The sequence below is a fragment of the Amphiprion ocellaris genome, chromosome 15, assembly GCF_022539595.1.
Source record: "Amphiprion ocellaris isolate individual 3 ecotype Okinawa chromosome 15, ASM2253959v1, whole genome shotgun sequence".
Classification (NCBI taxonomy): Eukaryota; Metazoa; Chordata; class Actinopteri; family Pomacentridae; genus Amphiprion; species Amphiprion ocellaris.
In genome coordinates, this window is record NC_072780.1 from 15,755,570 (window position 1) to 15,776,200 (window position 20,631).

A 20,631-nucleotide genomic window follows, 5' to 3' on the forward strand; every position below is an offset into this window, starting at 1 on the left:
GGTAAATCACAATGCAAACCTTTCCTGAATACAATTCAAACAGATACATGTGATGTATAACTACTGTTTTTATACAGCTTTTACCGTTTCTCCGACGATGCTTGAGCACAATGTTGTTTGGACAAAGAAACAGGAAGTTCGGCGTCACAAAAACCGCAGAAGAAGAAGAAACGCGCGCTTAACAAAATAAAAGTGGAACAGACCACAAGGTGGCACTGCAGGACTACAATGTCTTCTTAATACATAAACAATACTGTGCAGGAGAATAACAAAACAATTTATCAGACATTTACACCCAGAATGCCACACTTTCTTAAAGCATCATTGTTCCTGAGGGGAATTGGGGACATTTCTATAGCGAATACAGTTTGAGTGTGTCCACAACACACACATGTAACATGGAAAAATGTAGGGCAATAATGCAAAATGGCATTCAAAAGTACTTAGAGTTTATCTGTAGGCACTCCACAAAAGCCAGCAACAGACAAGAACTGCTCAGGATGACTCGAGGAGCACGGCAAAGAGCTCAGTGTGTTCTACGTCCAGACTTCGAAAACTCTCATCAGCATTGGTGAAATGTCCTGGAACAAGTCTGATCTGCCGAGGCCCCACCTGACAACCCAGGATCTGCTGCCAAAATCCCAGTTCCAGACACCACAGGACACCCCTAGAGGTCCCATGTCCATGGCCAGAAGGGTCAGAGCTTTTTTGGCAGCACCTCCACAATATTAGGTTGTGGTTTTAATGCTGTGGTAGATCCGTGTATGCAACCAGGGATTTGAAGTTTAACTTTAGGGGTCACAGGTCAAATGCAATGATTTCCCCAGTGAAAAGGTGGACATTAGTCTATCTCCACAAGCGACCTTCTCAGGGTGAAGATCCAGATGGACTTTGAGGTCAACTTTCAGAGACACTGAGCAAACGGTTACTGGGTAGAGGCAAGTGGATAACACATTATTTGTGTATGTGTGTGCATGTGTGCCACTGCCAACAGGGGAAGCTGCAAGGGTGGTGGGGATGGGGGCGGGGTGTCCCAGAAATTGGCTACTGCCCCTCACCCTTCCCCCACGCTGGGCATCCACATGGATAGTGACAGACCAGAAAAGGAGGAGGGAAGAGACGGAGAAGATGGAGGGATGCCAGCACGTCTTCCCTCTGGCACCCACATGATCCTCATGGTCCACCTTCTCTTTGTGCTCATCAATTTAAACGCTATCAGTTGAAAACAGAGCCTGGATTAATACAGCTTTAGGGGTGAGTGTGCATACTCCCTATACAGTCTATAGGCCAAGCAGCTCCAGCTCTTTCTGTCTCTTTACGCTACTTTGTGCATCCTGCCGTCTCTGTCTGCGTCTAGACTGGAGTTTCCTAGTAACCCTTAGCTGTCCAGACCTCTCCTCTCCCCTGAGGCTGAGCTGATTAACAGTAATAGGGAACAACAATGCATGATAATGTGAATTATAATGGACCAGTGGAGGCGGCCTTTGGCCCCGTGCTCCATATGAGGACAGTGGCACAATAATAGTGTACATGGGCCCTGCAGGGACAGGCCAGACAAAGACAAAGCCACGCCAGACTAATGTAAGTGGAAAGGACATGTGAGGCCTGGAGGGGGTGCATTTAAGTTCTCATCATGGTCTACACTCAGACAAAGATGAGGGAATAAGTTTATTTTGAACTGCAAATATGTTCATGCCTGCCAGTATACACACATTAGGCCGGTGAGGTCATCCTGTAGCTGCAGCTTTTATATTGTTATGCTTAAAAAATGAATAGCACTCAATTTAAAAACACAGCATTCTTCTGGTTCCTGAAAGGTCGATTTTTAAGAGATTATGTGGTTTTTACTGTAGAGTGGCCAAGTGGTCAAAGCGTCTGGTTTGTGCAGCAGTCCACAGGAGTTTATTAGCCTCTTTCTCGTCTCCTTCAGCTCCTTTTCGACGGCCATCTGCCATTCAGACGTCCTCATCTTGTCCTCCATGCAGCACACTGGGGCAGTATTTCAACTCTTGAGACATACAGTGCAGTGAATTGTCTACGAGGACAGACACACACTGACTCCAACTTGTCTCACTCAGGAGAGGTGAGGAGGTCAGTCTGTTTTCTCTGGAGAGGATTTCTCTTTCTGTCTCCGGTCCAAACATTCGCACTCATAAAGTGAAACAGACAGAACTTGTCTCCTTCCACCTCATCTGTCATTCAACAAATTGGACTCCGTCTCCCGTGCAGCGTGTGGTGTCTGATTATAGTGAGCTGGAAGAGATGGAGCTGACAGTTTAAGGATATTAATGAGACTCATCCACTGATATCTCTATCACTCCCTCTATTTTCTTTCATACGTTGTTTTAGCTCAGTATTTTTTTTTTTTTATCACTCTCATCAATGGATAACTGCCAGGGTTGTAGGCTGACATTGAAAACTGTGAGGAAATTCAGTGGAAGATTCAAGGACTGTGGTGGTTTATTATCTCACACAGGACTCAAAGTTCACCTCAATGTTGTTAATGTGTGTGTCGTGAATATAACAAATGTATAAAGGCACAGTTTTTAACCTGTCTGATGAAGATATGGCATATTTATGTTCCTGTGAGGTACGTAGAGTCCTAGGTCAGGAAAAATCACTCCTTCAGCGGATGTCTACTGCTCATCACAGACACTTCACACTCATCCAAAACGTATGTGTGTTTCTCCAGTTTGGCAGCCGCTACAGAACACTGGGCACCAGAACAAGCAGACTCAAGAACCATTTCTTCCTAAAGGACGTCACACTCCTTAACAGTCAGCTCAGTTATGTGAATGTGTCCCTGCAGTGTCACTACAATACCCAGCAGTTACGTATTGTCCTCCTGTGTTGTGCATAACAGTCCTCGAGTTTTCACATAACACACTATCATCACTCACAGCGCAGTTTATACGGACACACAAGTCTGTTTTCTTGTGCCAGAGCTCCACATACAGGTGCCTCTAGGTTTCATTTACCACTCTCAGTTCATATACTATGTATTACAGTGTTCTTTGTACCACTACTCAGACCCTTTTGAACATTTTTTACACAAACAGTAACCGGCAACAATGCAATCTTGTGTCCTAAGATCCCCGGTTACTCGGATAAAGACTTTTTAATTTTTACCATTTGTATTTTTATTGTACAGTTTGTGTTAAATACTTCTTTGTGGTTTTTGGCACTCTTGTCCGATAGGACTGATTTAAGCTCATCATTGGTGAATAAGACTGACTGTACAGATTGTGGTGCAAACTGTCAGATATCTCTGGCTCCACCTGATGGAGAATTTAAGGAAATGCACCCTGCGGTTTAAGGCGCTGACGTGGTCGGGTTTTCATTTGCTACAACTTCAAGTACAAAATGCTGGTCAGATTTCAATTTCTGGGAGCACGGAAGGACTGCTTTGCTTTGGATGTTCCCAAACCTTCTACCTTGGATATTAAAGCAAAAACCTTCATTAAACATAATCCAACACAAAGGCAAAGTTGAGCAAAACCCAAATTTGGACTTCAACAGATTTTACTGAAGAGATACAGCACTGTGAGGTGTTTATCTGTCCACCTCCTGTAAGCAGAGGGTTTTCTCAATGTTTGTGGGTGGCTGCATTCACAACATGTCTATAAATCAAGTCTCCACAATCACAACAACTGCCTTGCGCTGTACCAAGGAGGACAACCTCTATGCATCTTTACTAGTGAAAATAAATGACAGCTTCTGTTAGTGGACATAATGTCAACCTTACTGAATTAATTATATGAAAACTTTACAAAAAATGGATTTCTATGTATTTCTGTCCTCTTTATCTATTCAAACATTGGCGGCACTATTAGGAGACAAGAGAAAACTTTATCCCAGGGAACATTGAAACATTGCCCAATCAAGATGTCCTGTTATGGCGAAAAAAATATTCCAAAGTGAAAGCTGTGCTGTCGCCAAGGACATCACATAGCCAGTCTTACTGGACGTTCTAGCTAGGGGGAGCAATAAGACTAACAGCAGTCCAAGAGTTCGTACTGAGCCACCTGATATCACCAAACCCACGTCCTAACCGGCTGAGGTAACCAAGTGCTGCAGAAAATAGCCCCACAAACTGAAATTGGAAGGGCACATGGACGGTTTTTACCCATACAAATGAGCTTGCAATGCGACACGCGATGAGCCAGGAATATAATTTACATATAGATGTACATAAATGCACCATCAGCACCTCTTTTCCTGATATCACTTCCCCATACCTGATGCCTTAGTACCAGCTATGCATCCAAGAACAACTGAGGGGAAACAGCAAAAATCTCCCTGTGCAAAAAGTCCACGTTTATTCCATTTAAATATGAGGCGTGTCTGGTCTGTTCAGCACTTGTTTAACAGGAATAAGTTTTTAAAAACCACAAGGAACAACTTGATATTGAAGAAACTGAATAAAACTGTAATCTACACACAGAAAATACAAATGGCACAATGTCACGCAATCATGACCGTTAACACGAATATTGTCCTCTTTCACTGGAAAAACAAAAACGCTGACAAAGATATTCCTTGACTTCTGTAATTTGTAGTCTCTGCGTGGTGTCACAAAACATCAGAAAAAGAACACTCAGGAAAAAAGAAGAAAGAGAAAAATCAATATCTGTATTTTGTAGAATAATCCTTTGGAGACACCACCAGACCTCTTCCTTTTCTCGCTCCTCTGTACACTGTTTCAATAATGTCTATCATCTCCTGCTTGTCCTCCATCGTCCAGTTGATCTTGTTGTTGTTACCGGTGCCCAAATCAATCATGATGTGTTTGTTCCTGGAAAACACCAACCGAAATATGATACGATTCTTCATATGACAAGGTCTCTATACAGTCAGTAACATCTGTTCAATCACATTTTTTTACAAAAAGATCACATAAGTTACATTAACTGGGAGCCTTACCTAAAAAAGAACATGACAGTGCAGGGGTCGTACAACTCGTACATCTTGTTGAAATCGGGCACTTCTGTGATGTCCACCAGATAAATGACAGCAAAATTCTTCACCTGTAAAGATAAAGGCAGACACAGATCAGCAAAGTATATTCAGAATAACAGCCAGAACCATAGAAGAAGGAAACATTTCTAAGAAGAACTAAGAATTCTTTATAAAGTACGCACACCTGATTTGCCAGTTCACATTGACCTGCATGTAATGACACATTCCTTGCATAATGACCTAGTTGTGAAAGTTACCTGTTAGTTTTAAAGTGGTGCCCCAAACCTCCTCTGCCTTTTCATTACTTCAAATTTTTCACCTTTCCAGTCCAGTGGTTTAAAACAACTAGGCAAGCTTATATAAGCTTACAGGAATATAGATGTTATCCTTTAAAATTATAGCATGAAGCCAGCTTTTTAAGCCTTAATAGCGCTGGGCAGCCTCTCCTGAAAATGATCTACAAATTGCTGACTGAGAGCGAGATACTCCTACATAACATACTGTAATGAGAATTTTGGTTGTAAAATTAGCAATAAACCCCCGAGAGCTGTGAACACAGTGATGACTCTTCACATCCCTCCAGCAGACATTATATAACCTGCACTAGCAAAAATCTACAGAGTTTCAGGAAAGAACTCTCATATGAGTGTAAAATGTAAAACTTCATAAGATTTTGAGCCCAGGGTCAAATCAAAACATAAACGGCAATGTTCCTGTTGGTTCTAACGGCTAAATGTGTGAACTTTACAGACACAGAGTGCTTTTTTCACACTTTTTAAATTCTGTAACAGTTAATATTGAGTGTCGTAATTATCCGAGTGCAGAATGAACTGGCAATTACAAATAAAACAGTATCTAATGGTTTACCAGCATTTACTGGGGCAATGGAATTATTATTGTTCCTGGACAGTTCCTGGTGTAACTTTTTCCACAGTCGCTCAGATCCACATAAATGTAAAATTAATCACTACGAGTGAATGACTACAGCACGAGTGATGTTGTGTACCTGATTATCAGGACTGTCACCCCTGACAGTGATAACATCAAGACATCAGATCAACCAGTTTTTTCCTACTTGGAAACCTTCTTATGACAGAGCATGTGCACTTCCACTATTCTATATATACAAAATATATCAATCGTATATTATCACAGCATATTTGCCATGTTGTTTCACTTTAATCTGTCACAGTATCAATAATTTTTCAAATACAGTATGAGTTTACTGTTCAATGGGATGGCAATTAGCCTGAAAATACATGTATATTTATTTGTTTCAGACATTTAGAAACTGGACTTATGGACCTGTGACCCCGTTTCTGGCAGCACAAAGTTACAACTCAGAATAAGTGACCACTGCAGGAGTTCAGAACACAAAAAAAGTTCAGAGTAAAAAACATGTGATTCTATGGACACTGCAATGGGGTTTAAGTAATTACTTCTGGGAACTCATTATTCACCTGCCTAAGCAATGCAGCAATTACCCATTCACAGTTCTTTCAGAACATCGCAGCAAGACTGTTTACAAGCACTAAACACAGGGACCACATCACTGTGGTCATGATTGAATCACACTGGCTCCCTGTTTATTACAGACTTCAATGTAAGATTCTATTGATCAGTTTAGAAATCTCTACATAATTTGACTCCACTACATCTGATAAGTTTTAACCTCTTATTCTGCTTCTCAACCCGAGTTCAAAGAATCAGTTGCACCTAAAAATCCCACATTCCAGGTTTAAAACAAAGTTTGACAATGCTTTTATTGTTTTAGCCCCAACATTGTGGATTTAGCTCTCCTCTACTGTGAGAACAGCTCAGCTGGCACCTCACTTCAAAGAGCTTTTAAAAACCCATCCCTACAGACAGGCATTTGTATAAGATTGTCTAATCTTTTTTCCTGAAGTTTTAATTGATGCTTTTTCATGATTTATTTTCTTGCTAATGTTTTATTAATGATTTTATTGTACATCTTGTTTTGAAAGGTGCCATAGTAATAAACGTATTATTATTATCATTATTATTATTATTATTATTATTATTATTATTATTATTATTATTATTATTATTATTATTATTAAGTGATTTTGGCCAAGACAACACAGGTTTAAACCTGTCCTAAACTGCAGTTAATAGCAGAGCACTGACCAGATACTAAGCAGGTTCAGATAATGTGTCCTATCAAACAAAATGCTCTCACAGTCCAGGTTTAGTGTCGAGATGTTACTGTCTGCCAAAAAATGACTGCAATTGACAAGATTGTACCCTTCTTGTTGTAGCTGTAATGTGTTTATAAAGGTTGACAGCTGTTCAGCTGGAACAAACAGCCATAACGTGAAAATATACACTTATGTGTCTGTGGTCTGCATCTTTGGGAATCAGTTCTTGTAAACAATAAATTGTGACCAAAAAACATATTTGTACTTTACAGCGTAATAAGCGACATTAGGATGACTACAGAGAATACTATAGCATTTGTTTGGATGTTTAAGCTGTATGTCTTTCGATATGTGTAATACTATTGTCTAGATAACAATTAACATGACTACATTGTTTCATATATGTAATATAGAAATGATCTTTTGTGCAATTACCTTATGTTCTTTACTGTTTAAAACGTAACTTTCCTGAATGACATCTAGTAATTTTTGTGTAGTCACAAAATAGAGGCTGCTGTTGCTTTCTGGCAGGTGGAAACATACATGCTGTGAGCTGAATTGGGCCTTTACATTTCAACCAGTTCAAATAACAGGGTTGGTTTTAATATAAGGCACAAAGCTGGTTAAATAATGCAAAGACATGATGATAGTTCACAGCAGTTTTTGGAAGACTATTACTTTTCTTGACGACACTGGTCTACAGCAAAGATCACAAACGCGTCTAACCTTTTCAGCGATGCTGTAAAGAACTTCGTCCATTTTCATACATGTTGGGTCCCAGTCGTGTCCGAAGCGGATGACGAGGACTCGGTCCTCCTCAGACAGGATGGCTTGGTCCACCTGCCAGCCATTGTGGAGATGTGGTAGCATGTACGACATCTTGAACCAAAATTATCGATTCCTAAGCTGAAAATGAAGAATAGTGAGTACAACGTTTGGACCAGCAGCAGTAAGATTTTATTATGTGAGTAGGAAGTCAGTCTTTCAGCCTGCTAACGTTAGCTAATGGCTAACGCTAGCCGAGGAAAAAATCTAGAAGGGGATCTAAAGGAACCTTAATACAAGGAATTGACAAAATATTTAGAAACACTCACCTTAAAATACAAACGAGATCGTGTTATCTGGCGAAATAAATGCTCCGTATGGTAGAAAACGTAGCTAGTAGCTCCAAAATACTGATAACTTTTTTGAATGTTGCTGCTGCTGTTTAGTTTATGCTCGCAAACGGTACGTTTCTCTACGTCATCAAATCAGCGACAGTGTGGACGCGACATGCTTGCGTCACATCTATGCGTACTGTTTTGTTTTTTGTTTACACTGAAGGGTTTAAAAATGCAGAATTCCATTGATGATAAGAGATCAGTCAGATGAGTAAGATTAAATAAGTTAATACAACACCAAGGAGCAAACAGAACTAGATCAATTGTATTATTCACTTAGAAACCAAAAACACACAGAGAAAACTGTTTGTATTGTATATTGTTTACGTATATATATTACGTATACTAATCTTTTGGATACTCTATATACACTGATAAATGAGAAGAATTTTGAATGTCAAGAAACCAAATCTTTTATGGAACAGTCTACTAACAAAACTAAGACCATCTAAATTAGAATGTGCGCTGAACAAATAAGGATAAGGATAAACTTTATTGATCCCACAGTGGGGAAAGTTCACCGTTAAATAATTGATTTCAAATACAAATCACAATTTGAAACATCCATCACCATCCATCCATCCATTATCTCTACATTGCTTAATCCTCATTAGGGTTGCGGGGGGGCTTGAGCATATCCCAGCTGACTTAAGGTGAAGGCAGGGACACCTTGGACAGGTCACCAGTCTATTGCAAGACCACCAATTTGAAACACGCAATTAGCAAATCTCAAAGGCTACAATTTAGAATACAAAAGTGTTGCTTTAAAATAATAATTCTAATTCTGTAATTTGATTTATTGTATCATATTGAAACTTCTAGGGGGTGTTCATGCTGCCTATTGACCTTGTGGTTCATGTATACACAATCTAATTGACTGACATAAGCCCATTCTCTTTATTTAAGGCCACCTCTCATACATTTTGCAGTGCCCTCTGACCCAGGGTTTAAACTGCTATGACAACTACTTTTCATGTAGTGATTCATGTTGTCTTAGTAACACTTTGCATGCTGTCTCATATGTAATACTCCATCATGTTTTGATTCTATCACAGAGTGAACAGTGAACTGAACCTTGACTTTAAGAAATTATATCTCAGACCAAATCACTGTGTCAGAAAAAACAGAATTAAATATTTTCCCCAAATCATTCAGTCTTAACTAGTAAGAAGAAAGACTGGTTTGTTTTTGACTTGTTTAAGGTGACTCATTCAGCATGTCTCTATTCAGCAACTTTAGAGAGACCAACTTTTTTTTTTTTTTTTTTACAACTTCCTAACTGGTATTAAAATACACAGTAGCATAACTATGAGGAAAGAAATTCTCAGATGAAAATAGTTATCTTTCAACTGCTGTTCTTTCCTGAAGACTGTTTTTTCCTACTTGCTATTACAAAAACACCTTCTGTCACCCATGTATTACCAAACATAGTCAAAGGAACGATTGCCTTTCTTTCCTCTGACTGCTCATTTTGCAACAAACAGAAATAACACTTGACACTTCGTGTCTCAGCATGCCCACTTCGCTGCCTTCTCTCAGCTGATAGAAACAATCTGCTGTCTTGTTTTTTGATTGTAATAGTGGCCATTCTATAACACAGGCTTTCAAAGCGAAACTCAAGACTTTATAGAAATTACACAACCATGTACTTTAAAAAATACATATTTTTAAAAAAAAAAAATATTTGCTTCAGTTCACGCCTTCATTTTCCTTTCAGCTGTCCATGTCAGACAGATACACTCCTGCTGATTGGAAAATAGTGGTGAAAACTTAATTCAATTAGTGTGTAGATACAAAAATACATATTAGCTCTTATGCAGGAAAGAGGCACAAAGACAAAACATTTATTGTTGTGCAGTTCATTACAGTACAAATAGAAAGAACAACCAAGAAAGGTTCAAAGGTTATAGGAAAACTTTCCAGTCTATGACATAGCAGCATATTATGGCACTCCTTAGAGACAACATGAATCATCATTAGATATGTCTTAACCTACTTTAATTCCACCACTAAACTACACAATCACATTACTGTGGTTCTAAACGGCCACGTGATTAACAAAGTCCTGTTAGACTATTTGGTCTAGGACACATGATTGTTTAACAAACAATATTGATAGCCAATTTTGCCTTGAAATTAAGATCTATTTCCTGACTACCATCAACACTGCAATCATCCCTTAAAGCTGACATTTTTTATTCTGTATGGCTGTTTTTTATATTGCACAACATCAGCCTTCTGATTAAGTCTCTGAATGGTCTCTGCTGAAAAGAGGCGTCAGGCTTCCACCATGTTGGGCACACAAGTCCTCTGCTACAAAACCACACCCTGCTCAGCCACACGGTTCAGTTCAGATTCCAGGTTGTAATGAATCCACTTCAGGCCAGCAGATGGCATTAAGGAACATTCACATATTTTCTGGAGACAAAATGACTCCACCAGTGGTTGTTACAACATCCCATGAAATCTGGAGGAACATATCCAAAGTCTGTCACTGTTCCATGAGGCGATATGAAAAATTCTGCACACAATAACGTCTTACAATCCCTGAGGAGCGTTGAAGCTCGGCTGGAACAGTGTTGGGATGAGGTCAGGGCACACAGTCGACCACAGTGATGTACTGTAGACTCAAACTGTACTTCTGAAGCTCCTAGTCGGCTGGATGCTCCGGACATGAGCGATTCACCTCAAACCACTCGTCTATGCACCTGAAACGAGGTAACAGGAACGTTTTTAACTCTTGTGTTCAACGGAAGCTGAAAACTGAGCTGGAATAATATTTACTTCTAGGAAACACAAATAAGTACGGTGACAAACACATTTCTGGGGATACACAATGTTAGATTTTTGCTGATATAGAATTAAGTATAAGTATTTTCCAACTCATTTTGCCCTTAACAGTCGATACAGATAATTCCAATATCAGTGTATCTCTACAACTTTCTCTTTATTCTTCAAAAAGATGACTTCTTGCCGTGATCTTTTGGTTAAAAAACTAATAATACACATCACAACAGTTAATACAGGGTGTACCTAAAGTCTGGACACATAGGAAATCTCATTAACAATATCTTTGTTGCCTCAAAAGATTAAATATGGCTGTGTCGAAAGAAGAAAGAGTTGAACTGGGATTTCTCTGTGGGCATGAAGGATGGACATATCGAAAGATAGCAGATGAATTTATGCAAGGAGGATTCCACTTGGCTTTTCCATGGTGGCGAAGGTGGTTAAAAAGTTTAAAGAAACGGGCAGTGTTATGGACAAACCCCCGTTCTGTATCAGCCGAAACTAAAGAATTGGTCATGGCTAAAATTCATGCTAGCCTCAAAAAAATCACTTCCCTAACCCTAACCCTAACCCTATCCTTAATCTTATCTTTCAATATGTCCATCCTTCACATCCACTGAGAAGTTCAACTCTTTCTTCTTTTGACAAAGTCTGTAATCTGTGGAGGCAAAAAAAAAAAAAAAGATAGTTAATGAGATTTCCTATGTGTCCAGGCTTTAGGGACACCCTGTATATATAGTATAGTATAGTATGATTTTCAAAAATTATCCTAATTTATGTAATTACCTCTGCGCCTGTGTTCTTGTGTTTTTATTCACCAAGTATCATTTTGGTCCTCTCATCGGATAATCTTTAGCCACCACTACACATATACATATAGAAAAGTTCTCATTCTTATGCCTGATCTGAACAGCCTCTGCTAAAAGAGACATCAGGCTTCCATCACGTTGGGCATACAGTTTGCAGATGTGATTCTCTACCTATTGATTTAACTAGATGCCTGGTCTTCTTAGCCTCAAATAAATGCTCCGGTGGCATCAATAAGATGGCTGCTGAGCGGTACAACTTGTCTAGGAGGACTTTTAGATTAGAAACAGTCTGACTCTATTCAAAGGTAAGAAGCTGGAATGTCAGCTCGACTGCTCTTCCACTGTATCCACCTGTCATCCATAGTGACCAAGCCTTTAACTATGCATAACTTTAAATCTGAATAAAATTTAAATGGGTGAGTTATATAAAAGTTCACCCTGCCTACAGTTGTCAGAAACCAATAAATTAGCTTCAGCTTTCACCAGGCTGGACAGATGTTTATTTCTGCTGTCAAGTTGGACATTTTAACATGTAGGTCTACTGGATCTGACTCACTTTTGGAGCCAGCCTCAAGTGGCCATTTAAGAAACTGCAGTTTATAGTATTTTAGCATTGGCTTTGTTTCTCAGCTCCAAGGGTTGCTACTTGGTCATTCCACCCTATTTCTGGTATTGACACTAAGCTAACTCTCTCATCTTTTTATCACTGTAGCCAACGGACCTTAACAGGAGAGTGGTGATAATCTTCCCAGCTATCTCTCAGAAAAAAAAAAAACTAATATATGAATTCACAAAAATGACAACTATTCATTTTAAAACATTCATCATTTATAATGTGTGTATATGCTAGTATCTGGTGAATATTTACACCTACTTCATTTTATGTAATTGTCAAACATTTTCTATCAAACTTATTTCTGTGTTTTTGAGTGTTTGTATGTATTAGTTACCCCTTATGGTAGATACAGAGGCAAGGCAGCCTGGCAATGGTGTCTCCCTGCTCCAGCTCTTCTAAACAGATGGTACATTCCCCAGAGTCCCTGGACAGGATGTCCTCTGAGAAAGACAATACGGACAGAGAGTAAATGAGCAAAAAGCTGCTTCACACACCAAACCTTGTATCAGATGTTCAGTGTGCTGAATCGTGCACAACCATCTGTTTAACCTCTGATACCAGAATACCTGTAGTCATCTGTGCCCAGATGAGAAAAGGAGAAATGAGCCGTCTCTAGTGGGAATGGGCTTTTAATTATCCTGTTCTTTGTATGAAAATGCAAAGGTGTATTTTATTAATAGTAAGAAAATGTAGTTTCTGCTTAGATTAACCTGAGGTCAGGTAACACTGATTGAGTGTTTTTTTGTATTTACCTACATAATCAGCTTTAACATGCCCTTGTGTCAACACCTGAGGTGAAGGACTAACCATAGCTTGTATCCACTTTTAAGCTTTCATGCAAATATATCAAAAGACAGACTCATTTAAATGTACTTTGAAAATATTTATGAGTTAAATGTCAGGATAAAGCCATTGACTGTACAGGTTTTACACATCTGCATGTCTGCGATAAAGCTAAGAGACATTGTACAGTAAATGAGCTGCAGATGTATATTTATCAGTAACATGCATACTGCTGTGGGTGTGTGCAATCCCACAGCAACACTTGAGATGAGGAAGAATCTACTGTAATTTGTATGCATGCAACAATGTCAAGCCTGCATGTTTATGCTTGTTTCTATGAATGTGTGCTACACAGGTGCTCACGCTCAATCTGCATGCTTATGGGTGGTTGAGTAGATGTGCAGCTGCCTCACACACTTTCATGCTGCACTGTGTAACACTCTAGAGCAGGTGCATTCTTGTGGATTTGTGAATTATTAATACACCCTTCACTCCCTTGCCTAACAGCTTTAACTAACAAGTTAAGATTTTACTCCTAAAACCTGTGATGACACATTGGTACAGATTTAACGACCTGACAGTAAATAAAATAGGTAAAATAGGCGTATTAAATGGCTACTGGGCTATTTCACATCAATTTAGCTTGTTTTGTAAAACCTCCCCGCTTCAAATTTTTTGTTTTGCTTATTTTTTCGTAAAGAAGATGAAAAGATGAATCATTGGGAGGAAGAAAAACAAATATTAGAGCCATTGGTGAGTTATTAATCAAGTTACAGCCACTTATATATAGGTTGAGGTCAAATTTAAAATTGTTCCCCTATATGTGTGTGTGTGTGTGTGTGTGTGTGTGTGTGTGTGTGTGTGTGTGTGTGTGTGTGTGTGTGTGTGTGTGTGTGTGTGTGTGTGTGTATATATATATATATGTATATATATATATATATATGTATATATATATGTATACACACACACACACACACTACAGTTCAGAAGTTTGGGGTCACTTATAAATGTCCTTATTTTTGAAAGAAAATCACTTTTTTTTTCAATGAAGGTAACATTAAAATAATCAGAAATACAGTCCAGACATTGCTAATGTGTCAAATGAATATCTACATAGGGATACAGAGGAACACTTCCAGCAACCATCACTCCTGTGTTCTAATGCTACATTGTGTTAGCTAATGGTGTTGAAAGACTAACTGATGATTAGAAAACCTTTGTGCAGTTATGTTAGCACATGAATGAAAGTGTGAGTTTTCAAGGCAAACATGAAATTGTCTGGGTGACACCAAACTTTTGAACGGTATGTTGTTTCTTGACATAGTTCTGATCAAACGGATACATTTCAAACAGATTTTTATGAGACAATGACACCTCAAAATGACAAAAAATGAGCACAAGGGTTTTGTGTTGTTGTTGCAAAGTTTACACTTTCATTGCTCAGTAAGCCTTAAAGATATTCTAGTAATATTTGTCTTCCTGCTGTAAAACAAGCTTGTGTGGGAGTCTGTGCAGTCTCAAGGTTGCAGGTGGTTAATTCTGGCAGATATATGCCTGTGAAGATGTTCTAGAATGAAAATGTAACATCTCACATACTTTCAAATGTTTAATATCAAACACATGGAATAAACTTCAATGCAATTATTCAAATACACTAAATTTAACATTTTAATTTAGGACTGTCTTTATTAGCCAACTTTTGCTTGATTGTGGCTTGAAAATGCAGATGTCCACAACTGTAATCAAGTAAGATCTGCCAAAATGTGGTTTTTCTTTCTATTTTTGAGTAGCTGTACCAGACATGAATCAGAATAAATAGTGTCAAATCTGGCAGAAACTTGTGCACAAAATACACATCAGTCCCTAAACAAAATGAAGATACAACCTTTCTAAGCAGCTTGATGGAACTAGTAAACATGCCTAATAATAATAAAGTTAAAGATGCTCCCTTTGTGTGGCTGTAATCTGATAAATAATATCTCAATTGCTTTAAAATGGGAGGTGTAAACTATATAAAAATGGAGATGTAAACTCCAGTCGACATGATGCAGAATGTCACTCATTAAAAAGAAAAGCCAGTAGATATAATAGAACAACATAATAAGTTAGTGGTTTTCAACATAGGGGGTATTTCAGGGGTCCCAAAATAAATGTTAAGGATCGAAAGATTGATAAAACAAACAGTGAGATTTCTGTCAAAAACTCTTTAGGATATAGATGTATAATGTGGGATGAGAGGCTGCAAGGAGACATTAATTTGCTGTAAATTGTCACAAAACTTACCAAACAACTGTAGTATTTAATGATATAACTGTGAGAAGAAACATTGAGTAGTTAATTAATATAAGATTTTAATCCAATATACTTTTTGTCAGTGTCAGTGATTATCCCCTCACAGTTGGTTTTCTGTCCATTCTGTGTGCACTGAAACAAATAACTAAAAACCAAGGGACTTTACTGAACATTTACTATGCGTGCAAACAAATAGAATTCCCATCCCGTCAATGTATCCCACTAGGGACTTAGTAAACTACTAGGCGAGTTAGTTAGATCGCCACCTTGGGGCCACTGCAATAGAGTATCTCCACATTGTGGTACTGCTACTTTACATAAGAAAAGAGCCCAAATATTTCTACTGAACAAAGCAGTCTGGTCTCAGCCATCTGAAGCACCTTCATTTGCCTTCACCATCGTTCAGCTTTGCATGTCAACTCTGAACAAAACAAGTAAAACTGGAGATGTCAACAGATAGCTGCAGCAAAAAATAATATAAAAGAATAAGACTTTCAGAATCTCCTTCAGACTTACTGTTGTATGTGAGGCGCGTTTTGCTGAAACACATGAGCAGGTGCTTCTCTATTTCATCCGATGCCATAAACTTGGAGCAAACAGGGCAGTGAAAACCTGAGGGGAGGAAAACACAGAGAAGAACGTGAGGCCTCAGATGTAGCAAATGTCTCTCGTAACATTTTACTGGGACGTACATGAGATCGGACGTGGGGCTGTTGCTTTGTGCTGGATCTTATGCAGAGCTACATGACTGAACACCTGCACTACCAGTCAAAAGTTTGGACACGTCTTCTCATTCTCATTTTTATTTATTTGTATTATTTCCTACATTGTAGATTAATACTGAAGATTAACACTTTTTTGTTCACAACATAATTCCATATGTATTATTTTGTAGTTTTGATGTCTTCAGTATGAATCTGCAATGTACAAAATAATGAAATAAAAACCACTGAATGAGAAGATGGGTCCAAACTTTTGACTGGTAGTGTACATGCACTGATCTCTGACAATCTGCTTACCTCGTGCAGTTTTTCAGATGTCATCGCAAATTTACTGTAAACACACGCTTAAGCTCACATGTAACATTTATGGCGCTGCAGCTATAAATCCGGTTATTAATTAATACATTTGACCCACATATACCAGGCCTTTTCAGCTGCTCAAAGATTAATAGGCCGAAAGCTGCTTGATCTGAGGCAAACTAACCTGCTGTTTAACATTGTAACACCTCAGTAGAGAAAAGGACAACAAACGCTGCATCCTATATGCAGGCGGCGGTTATCACTGCTGTTTGTGTCATGTGTCTGTTGGGGAGGTGAGGAAATGGGATAAGCCTGTGGACACAACGTGAGGCCTGCAGTGTCACAATCACATGGGCGAAGGTCACTGATGAGGCTTACAATGGTTAGATACCAGTCAAACCAGTAATTACAAGGATTTCTGCATTTTCATGGATCCTTTTATGGAAGATGAAGAAACAGAAGCATGTGTCACTTCGAACAGGAAAACAGAGATTTGAGAAACGCTGAAATGTTCAAGTGTTTCTTTCAGGAAGTTCTGGTGTTTTCACTAACATGACGGTAAAAGGTTGTAACGGTTCTGTTAGGCTAGTTTGGCTCCTGTTTTGTTGTGTTGCGGTCTGCAGAGAGACAACCCACCGGTTTCGAAAAAGCTACACTTGCAGATTCAGGAAGTTTGTGTGGCTGTGTGTCAGACAATGTGTAACCAGCAGGAAGCTCTTATCTGCTGACCTACATAATGCACTCTTCCCTCTGAGCCGGAGTGAAAAACAGAGCCGTTTTGCAAAACAGAGGAGAAGCCGACGAAGAAAGAAGCAAGACAAAGGCCAGCGTGGTACAGCAGAGCCACCTGTGGTTGCAATAAAAGTGCAGAAGTGCTAAACAAAGGACTCAGTCATCAGACATCTATTACCATATGCCAGGTATCACATGTCAGATGGAAAAATACAAAGCAACCCAGAGCGGCTCATGATATCTTATACATTTGTCAAAAACATACAGTCCCCTGCATGTGCTGAGTATAATGTCATGATAAAGCAGCACAGATGCAGAATAAAGACCACAGATGTTAAAGTTACACACAAAAAAAGTGTATCTGTTGTGAAATATTCTGCCCCAAGAGCAATAAACCGACTAACTTCAAGTGCAAAAAGGACATCAGGAGATTAAAAACATCATTAATATACTGTACTATAAGGATAACTCTTTGCTTGTGTGTCCAGATGTGTTGTGGGTTTGTGGAAGTGTCTTACCTCCCAGCAGACGGGGGGACAGGTGAGCCGGCAGGGACCCTAAGAGCAGCCTGTGGCCCTCAGGGGGCAGCTGGCCCTCGTCGTCTCCATCTGTGCCATCCAGGCTCTGATTGTGTGACCCTGACCTGCCGCCGGCCGGTATGCTGATCCCGGAACTGGTCGGCCCTCCACCCGTGTACCGGATCCGGGGCCCGTCGGGTCCATTGGTGTACCTAAAGCCGAACCTCTCCCCTCCGCCGGAGTTTCCAGATGGGAGATCGGAGCTGGAATAAGCCCGAGTTCTGCCGTCAAACACCGCGCTGCTCTGTTTGGCCCCCATGCTGTCTCTGGCTGACCTCCACAGGTTTTTGCTACAAAGTTTTTTAGCCACGACACATGATCAGAGCGAGTCCAGAAGAGCTGACAGCAACAAAGGAAATAAAGGCGAACACATGCACGGCCACACAGACGAGCTGAACCCGCATCTCAAACTTTCATGGTGCGTAAAGTGCGCACTCACTGACGCATAACTTAATTTCCAATTGCTCTTTTTTTCTTGGCAGAGCCCTTCCCTTTTTTTTGCCCCCAACAACAGAAGAATAAAAAAGAGAAAACCTCGTCTGTAACACGCCTTCAGATGCTCCACTTCAGACGAAGATACAAGCGCCAGTGTTGACCCAAAGCTCGTCTGGTTCAAGTTTGTTTTTGTGCTCAACTGAGGCCGTCTGGAAAGAAAAATAAAAGCAGGGATTGCCCTCCTCCTCCGGAGAGGCAGCTCTGTCAAACTAGCTGAAGTTCTCTGGATTAAGATCACACAGCTTTCAAAGTAAAAGTATTCAAATGCGTAGAGAAACTTGAAGATTTACTGTCCTGTGGAATAAAATTTTATTAATCCAAAATAACTGCTCAGTATAATATAATCTGTATTGCTCCCATCACACTGACTTCACAGACGCATTCTGCAGAAACACACACATGTATATAGCACTGCCCTTTGAGTACTTTGAGTAACACTGATTGCATTACAGTAGTGCGAAAGTGAAATGTAAGATGTTGTATTACCTGCACTTATCACATGACTGACACCCATTGAATTCCACTGCTGCTCCACACTGTCCTATCACCTTAATGGCTCAAGGGTTGTGTGTAATCTCATCACGGTCTGATGACAAAGCGCCTTTCATGTAATCAGTGTTTTGATTGATCATCTAAAGGGAGAAGGAAACATGATGAATTCCGTGGAAACCCTTAGTTTCAGATTATAGATGAGGACAAGCTTTTAAAGAACCTATCAAACATCCATAGGTGATGTGTAATCAGAAGTGGAGGAATTATTCAGATCCTTTATTTAAGTAAAAGTAGAAATTGCACAATATAAATGTACTCCACTGCAATTACAAATCATGCATCGATTTTTTTTCTTGAGTGAATATTGGTGGGAAAATGTATTTGAAGTACCAACCTAAAAGTACTCATAATTCAGAAAAATGATTTCTTTGAGTTTTTTAACTCTATTATTAACTATAAATTATGCAAGCTTGTGCACAGTAGCCTTTTACTGTTGTAGCTGATCAAGCTGGTGAATAATTTTGCATATGTGTATTGTATTTAAAATCATATTTAAGAAGTAGCGAAACCAGTTGAGTAAATTTAGTGGAATAAAAAAAAAAGACTGCAAAGTGTAAAAAAGATAACAAGTTCCAGGAGCAGATTAAACAGTGAGTAAGCCGACTTCATGTAAAATGCTGCTTTTTGCACCCTGAAGAATATAGTTCTGTGAAAATGAATACTTACTCTGGAAATATTTTACTTACTTCAGCTCAACAGAGTTGGGTTTGGTGGAACCCTGTTATTCATTCACTGCCACAGCTTTTATGTACTTTTTATGTATACATTTTCTACATTTACAAGGCAGGGGGATAACTGAACCTTCTTCCTGGATAGTGTCAGTTCAGGAGGTCAGGATTATTACACAGATGTGGAAATGGATGTAAATATAAAATAATCTCTAGATCTTGACAAGTTGTTTCGATCATAAAGTCAGATACTGTATTGTTCAGTTCCAGACACCTGACTAAATGTTTTGTGCCTCTGTAGACACACTGTGATCTGTAAGTTGTAATTTGTAAATGATAAACTGAGGCATAATATTAGTGAAATTGCACTTTTTTTCTTAAGACATTTCAAATTGTTCATAATGTTTTGTAAAAAGATAGTTCATTAAATGTGAATATTTTCAAAATGTATTTTTTTTGCACTAAAACAAAGGGAAATATTTGGAGTTGTGGTGATTTATCGGTTGTTATGTTGTGATTTTACTGGTGGGGCCCACTTGAGATCAAATTGGGCTGAATGTGACATGTTTGCTCTACAACCAATGGAATTGTAAATTACCAATTACTAATAATTGGTATCATAAATACAATTTTTTAGGGGCTTAAAATTCTGAACACAAATTGGATAAAAGTTAAGATATGAGGTCAATTTAATTAAATTAGTAGAACTTGAATTTTCTTTGAAATCAATTAATGCAGAAATTTCAATTTAAATTACATACAATATTAAGTTGGTGCAGTTACCAAGATTATTTTGTTTACAAAAACCCAACTTAGAGGGTTTATCTAAATTGGTAAATTTAATTCTTTTATTTTGCATCTGTGCATTTAGTGGTGGTAGCTACTATCCTGAATTACCTATTAGTGTGTAATCTGCTCGCAGAGAAAAACCTTCCTCTTTGCCTTGTATTTTCACTATTTGAAACTTTGATTTATGTATTTATTTGGCTTATTTCTATCTATATATATATGCATGTATA

At 38.8% G+C, this 20,631-nt stretch overlaps 2 protein-coding genes across 2 annotated transcripts; both read right to left on the reverse strand.

Moving 5' to 3' along the window:
- Positions 1-4,296: 4,296 nt before the first annotated feature.
- txnl4a (thioredoxin-like 4A) lies at positions 4,297-8,375 on the reverse strand. Its single transcript, XM_023275791.3, has 4 exons — positions 8,213-8,375; positions 7,845-8,024; positions 4,924-5,027; positions 4,297-4,795 (listed from the first exon to the last, which is right to left on the reverse strand). Exons 2-4 carry the CDS (start codon positions 7,995-7,997, stop codon positions 4,624-4,626), a joined length of 429 nt encoding a protein of 142 aa, XP_023131559.1. The 5' UTR covers positions 7,998-8,024; positions 8,213-8,375; the 3' UTR covers positions 4,297-4,623.
- A 1,715-nt stretch (positions 8,376-10,090) lies between these two features.
- Positions 10,091-18,760, reverse strand: LOC111572216 (E3 ubiquitin-protein ligase ZNRF2-like). The gene is made up of 5 exons (XM_023275784.3): positions 18,432-18,760; positions 17,838-18,187; positions 16,082-16,177; positions 12,825-12,930; positions 10,091-10,986 (listed from the first exon to the last, which is right to left on the reverse strand). The coding sequence occupies exons 2-5, from the start codon at positions 18,154-18,156 to the stop codon at positions 10,929-10,931; spliced, it is 579 nt and encodes a 192-aa protein (XP_023131552.1). The 5' UTR covers positions 18,157-18,187; positions 18,432-18,760; the 3' UTR covers positions 10,091-10,928.
- Positions 18,761-20,631: the final 1,871 nt, after the last annotated feature.

What these genes read in the sequence shown, in the direction of transcription:
- txnl4a (XM_023275791.3), bottom strand. Translation starts at nt 7,997, where the DNA reads ATGTCGTACATGCTACCACATCTCCACAATGGCTGGCAGGTGGACCAA. An exon ending in TTTACAGCATCGCTGAAAAG is followed by an intron (nt 5,028 to 7,844) that starts GTTAGACGCGTT and finishes TTATCTTTACAG; the next exon opens with GTGAAGAATTTTGCTGTCAT. An exon ending in ACTGTCATGTTCTTTTTTAG is followed by an intron (nt 4,796 to 4,923) that starts GTAAGGCTCCCA and finishes GGTGTTTTCCAG; the next exon opens with GAACAAACACATCATGATTG.
- LOC111572216 (XM_023275784.3), bottom strand. Translation starts at nt 18,156, where the DNA reads ATGGGGGCCAAACAGAGCAGCGCGGTGTTTGACGGCAGAACTCGGGCT. An exon ending in AACGCGCCTCACATACAACA is followed by an intron (nt 12,931 to 16,081) that starts GTAAGTCTGAAG and finishes TGTCTTTCTCAG; the next exon opens with AGGACATCCTGTCCAGGGAC. An exon ending in CTCTGTATCTACCATAAGGG is followed by an intron (nt 10,987 to 12,824) that starts GTAACTAATACA and finishes ACCTCGTTTCAG; the next exon opens with GTGCATAGACGAGTGGTTTG.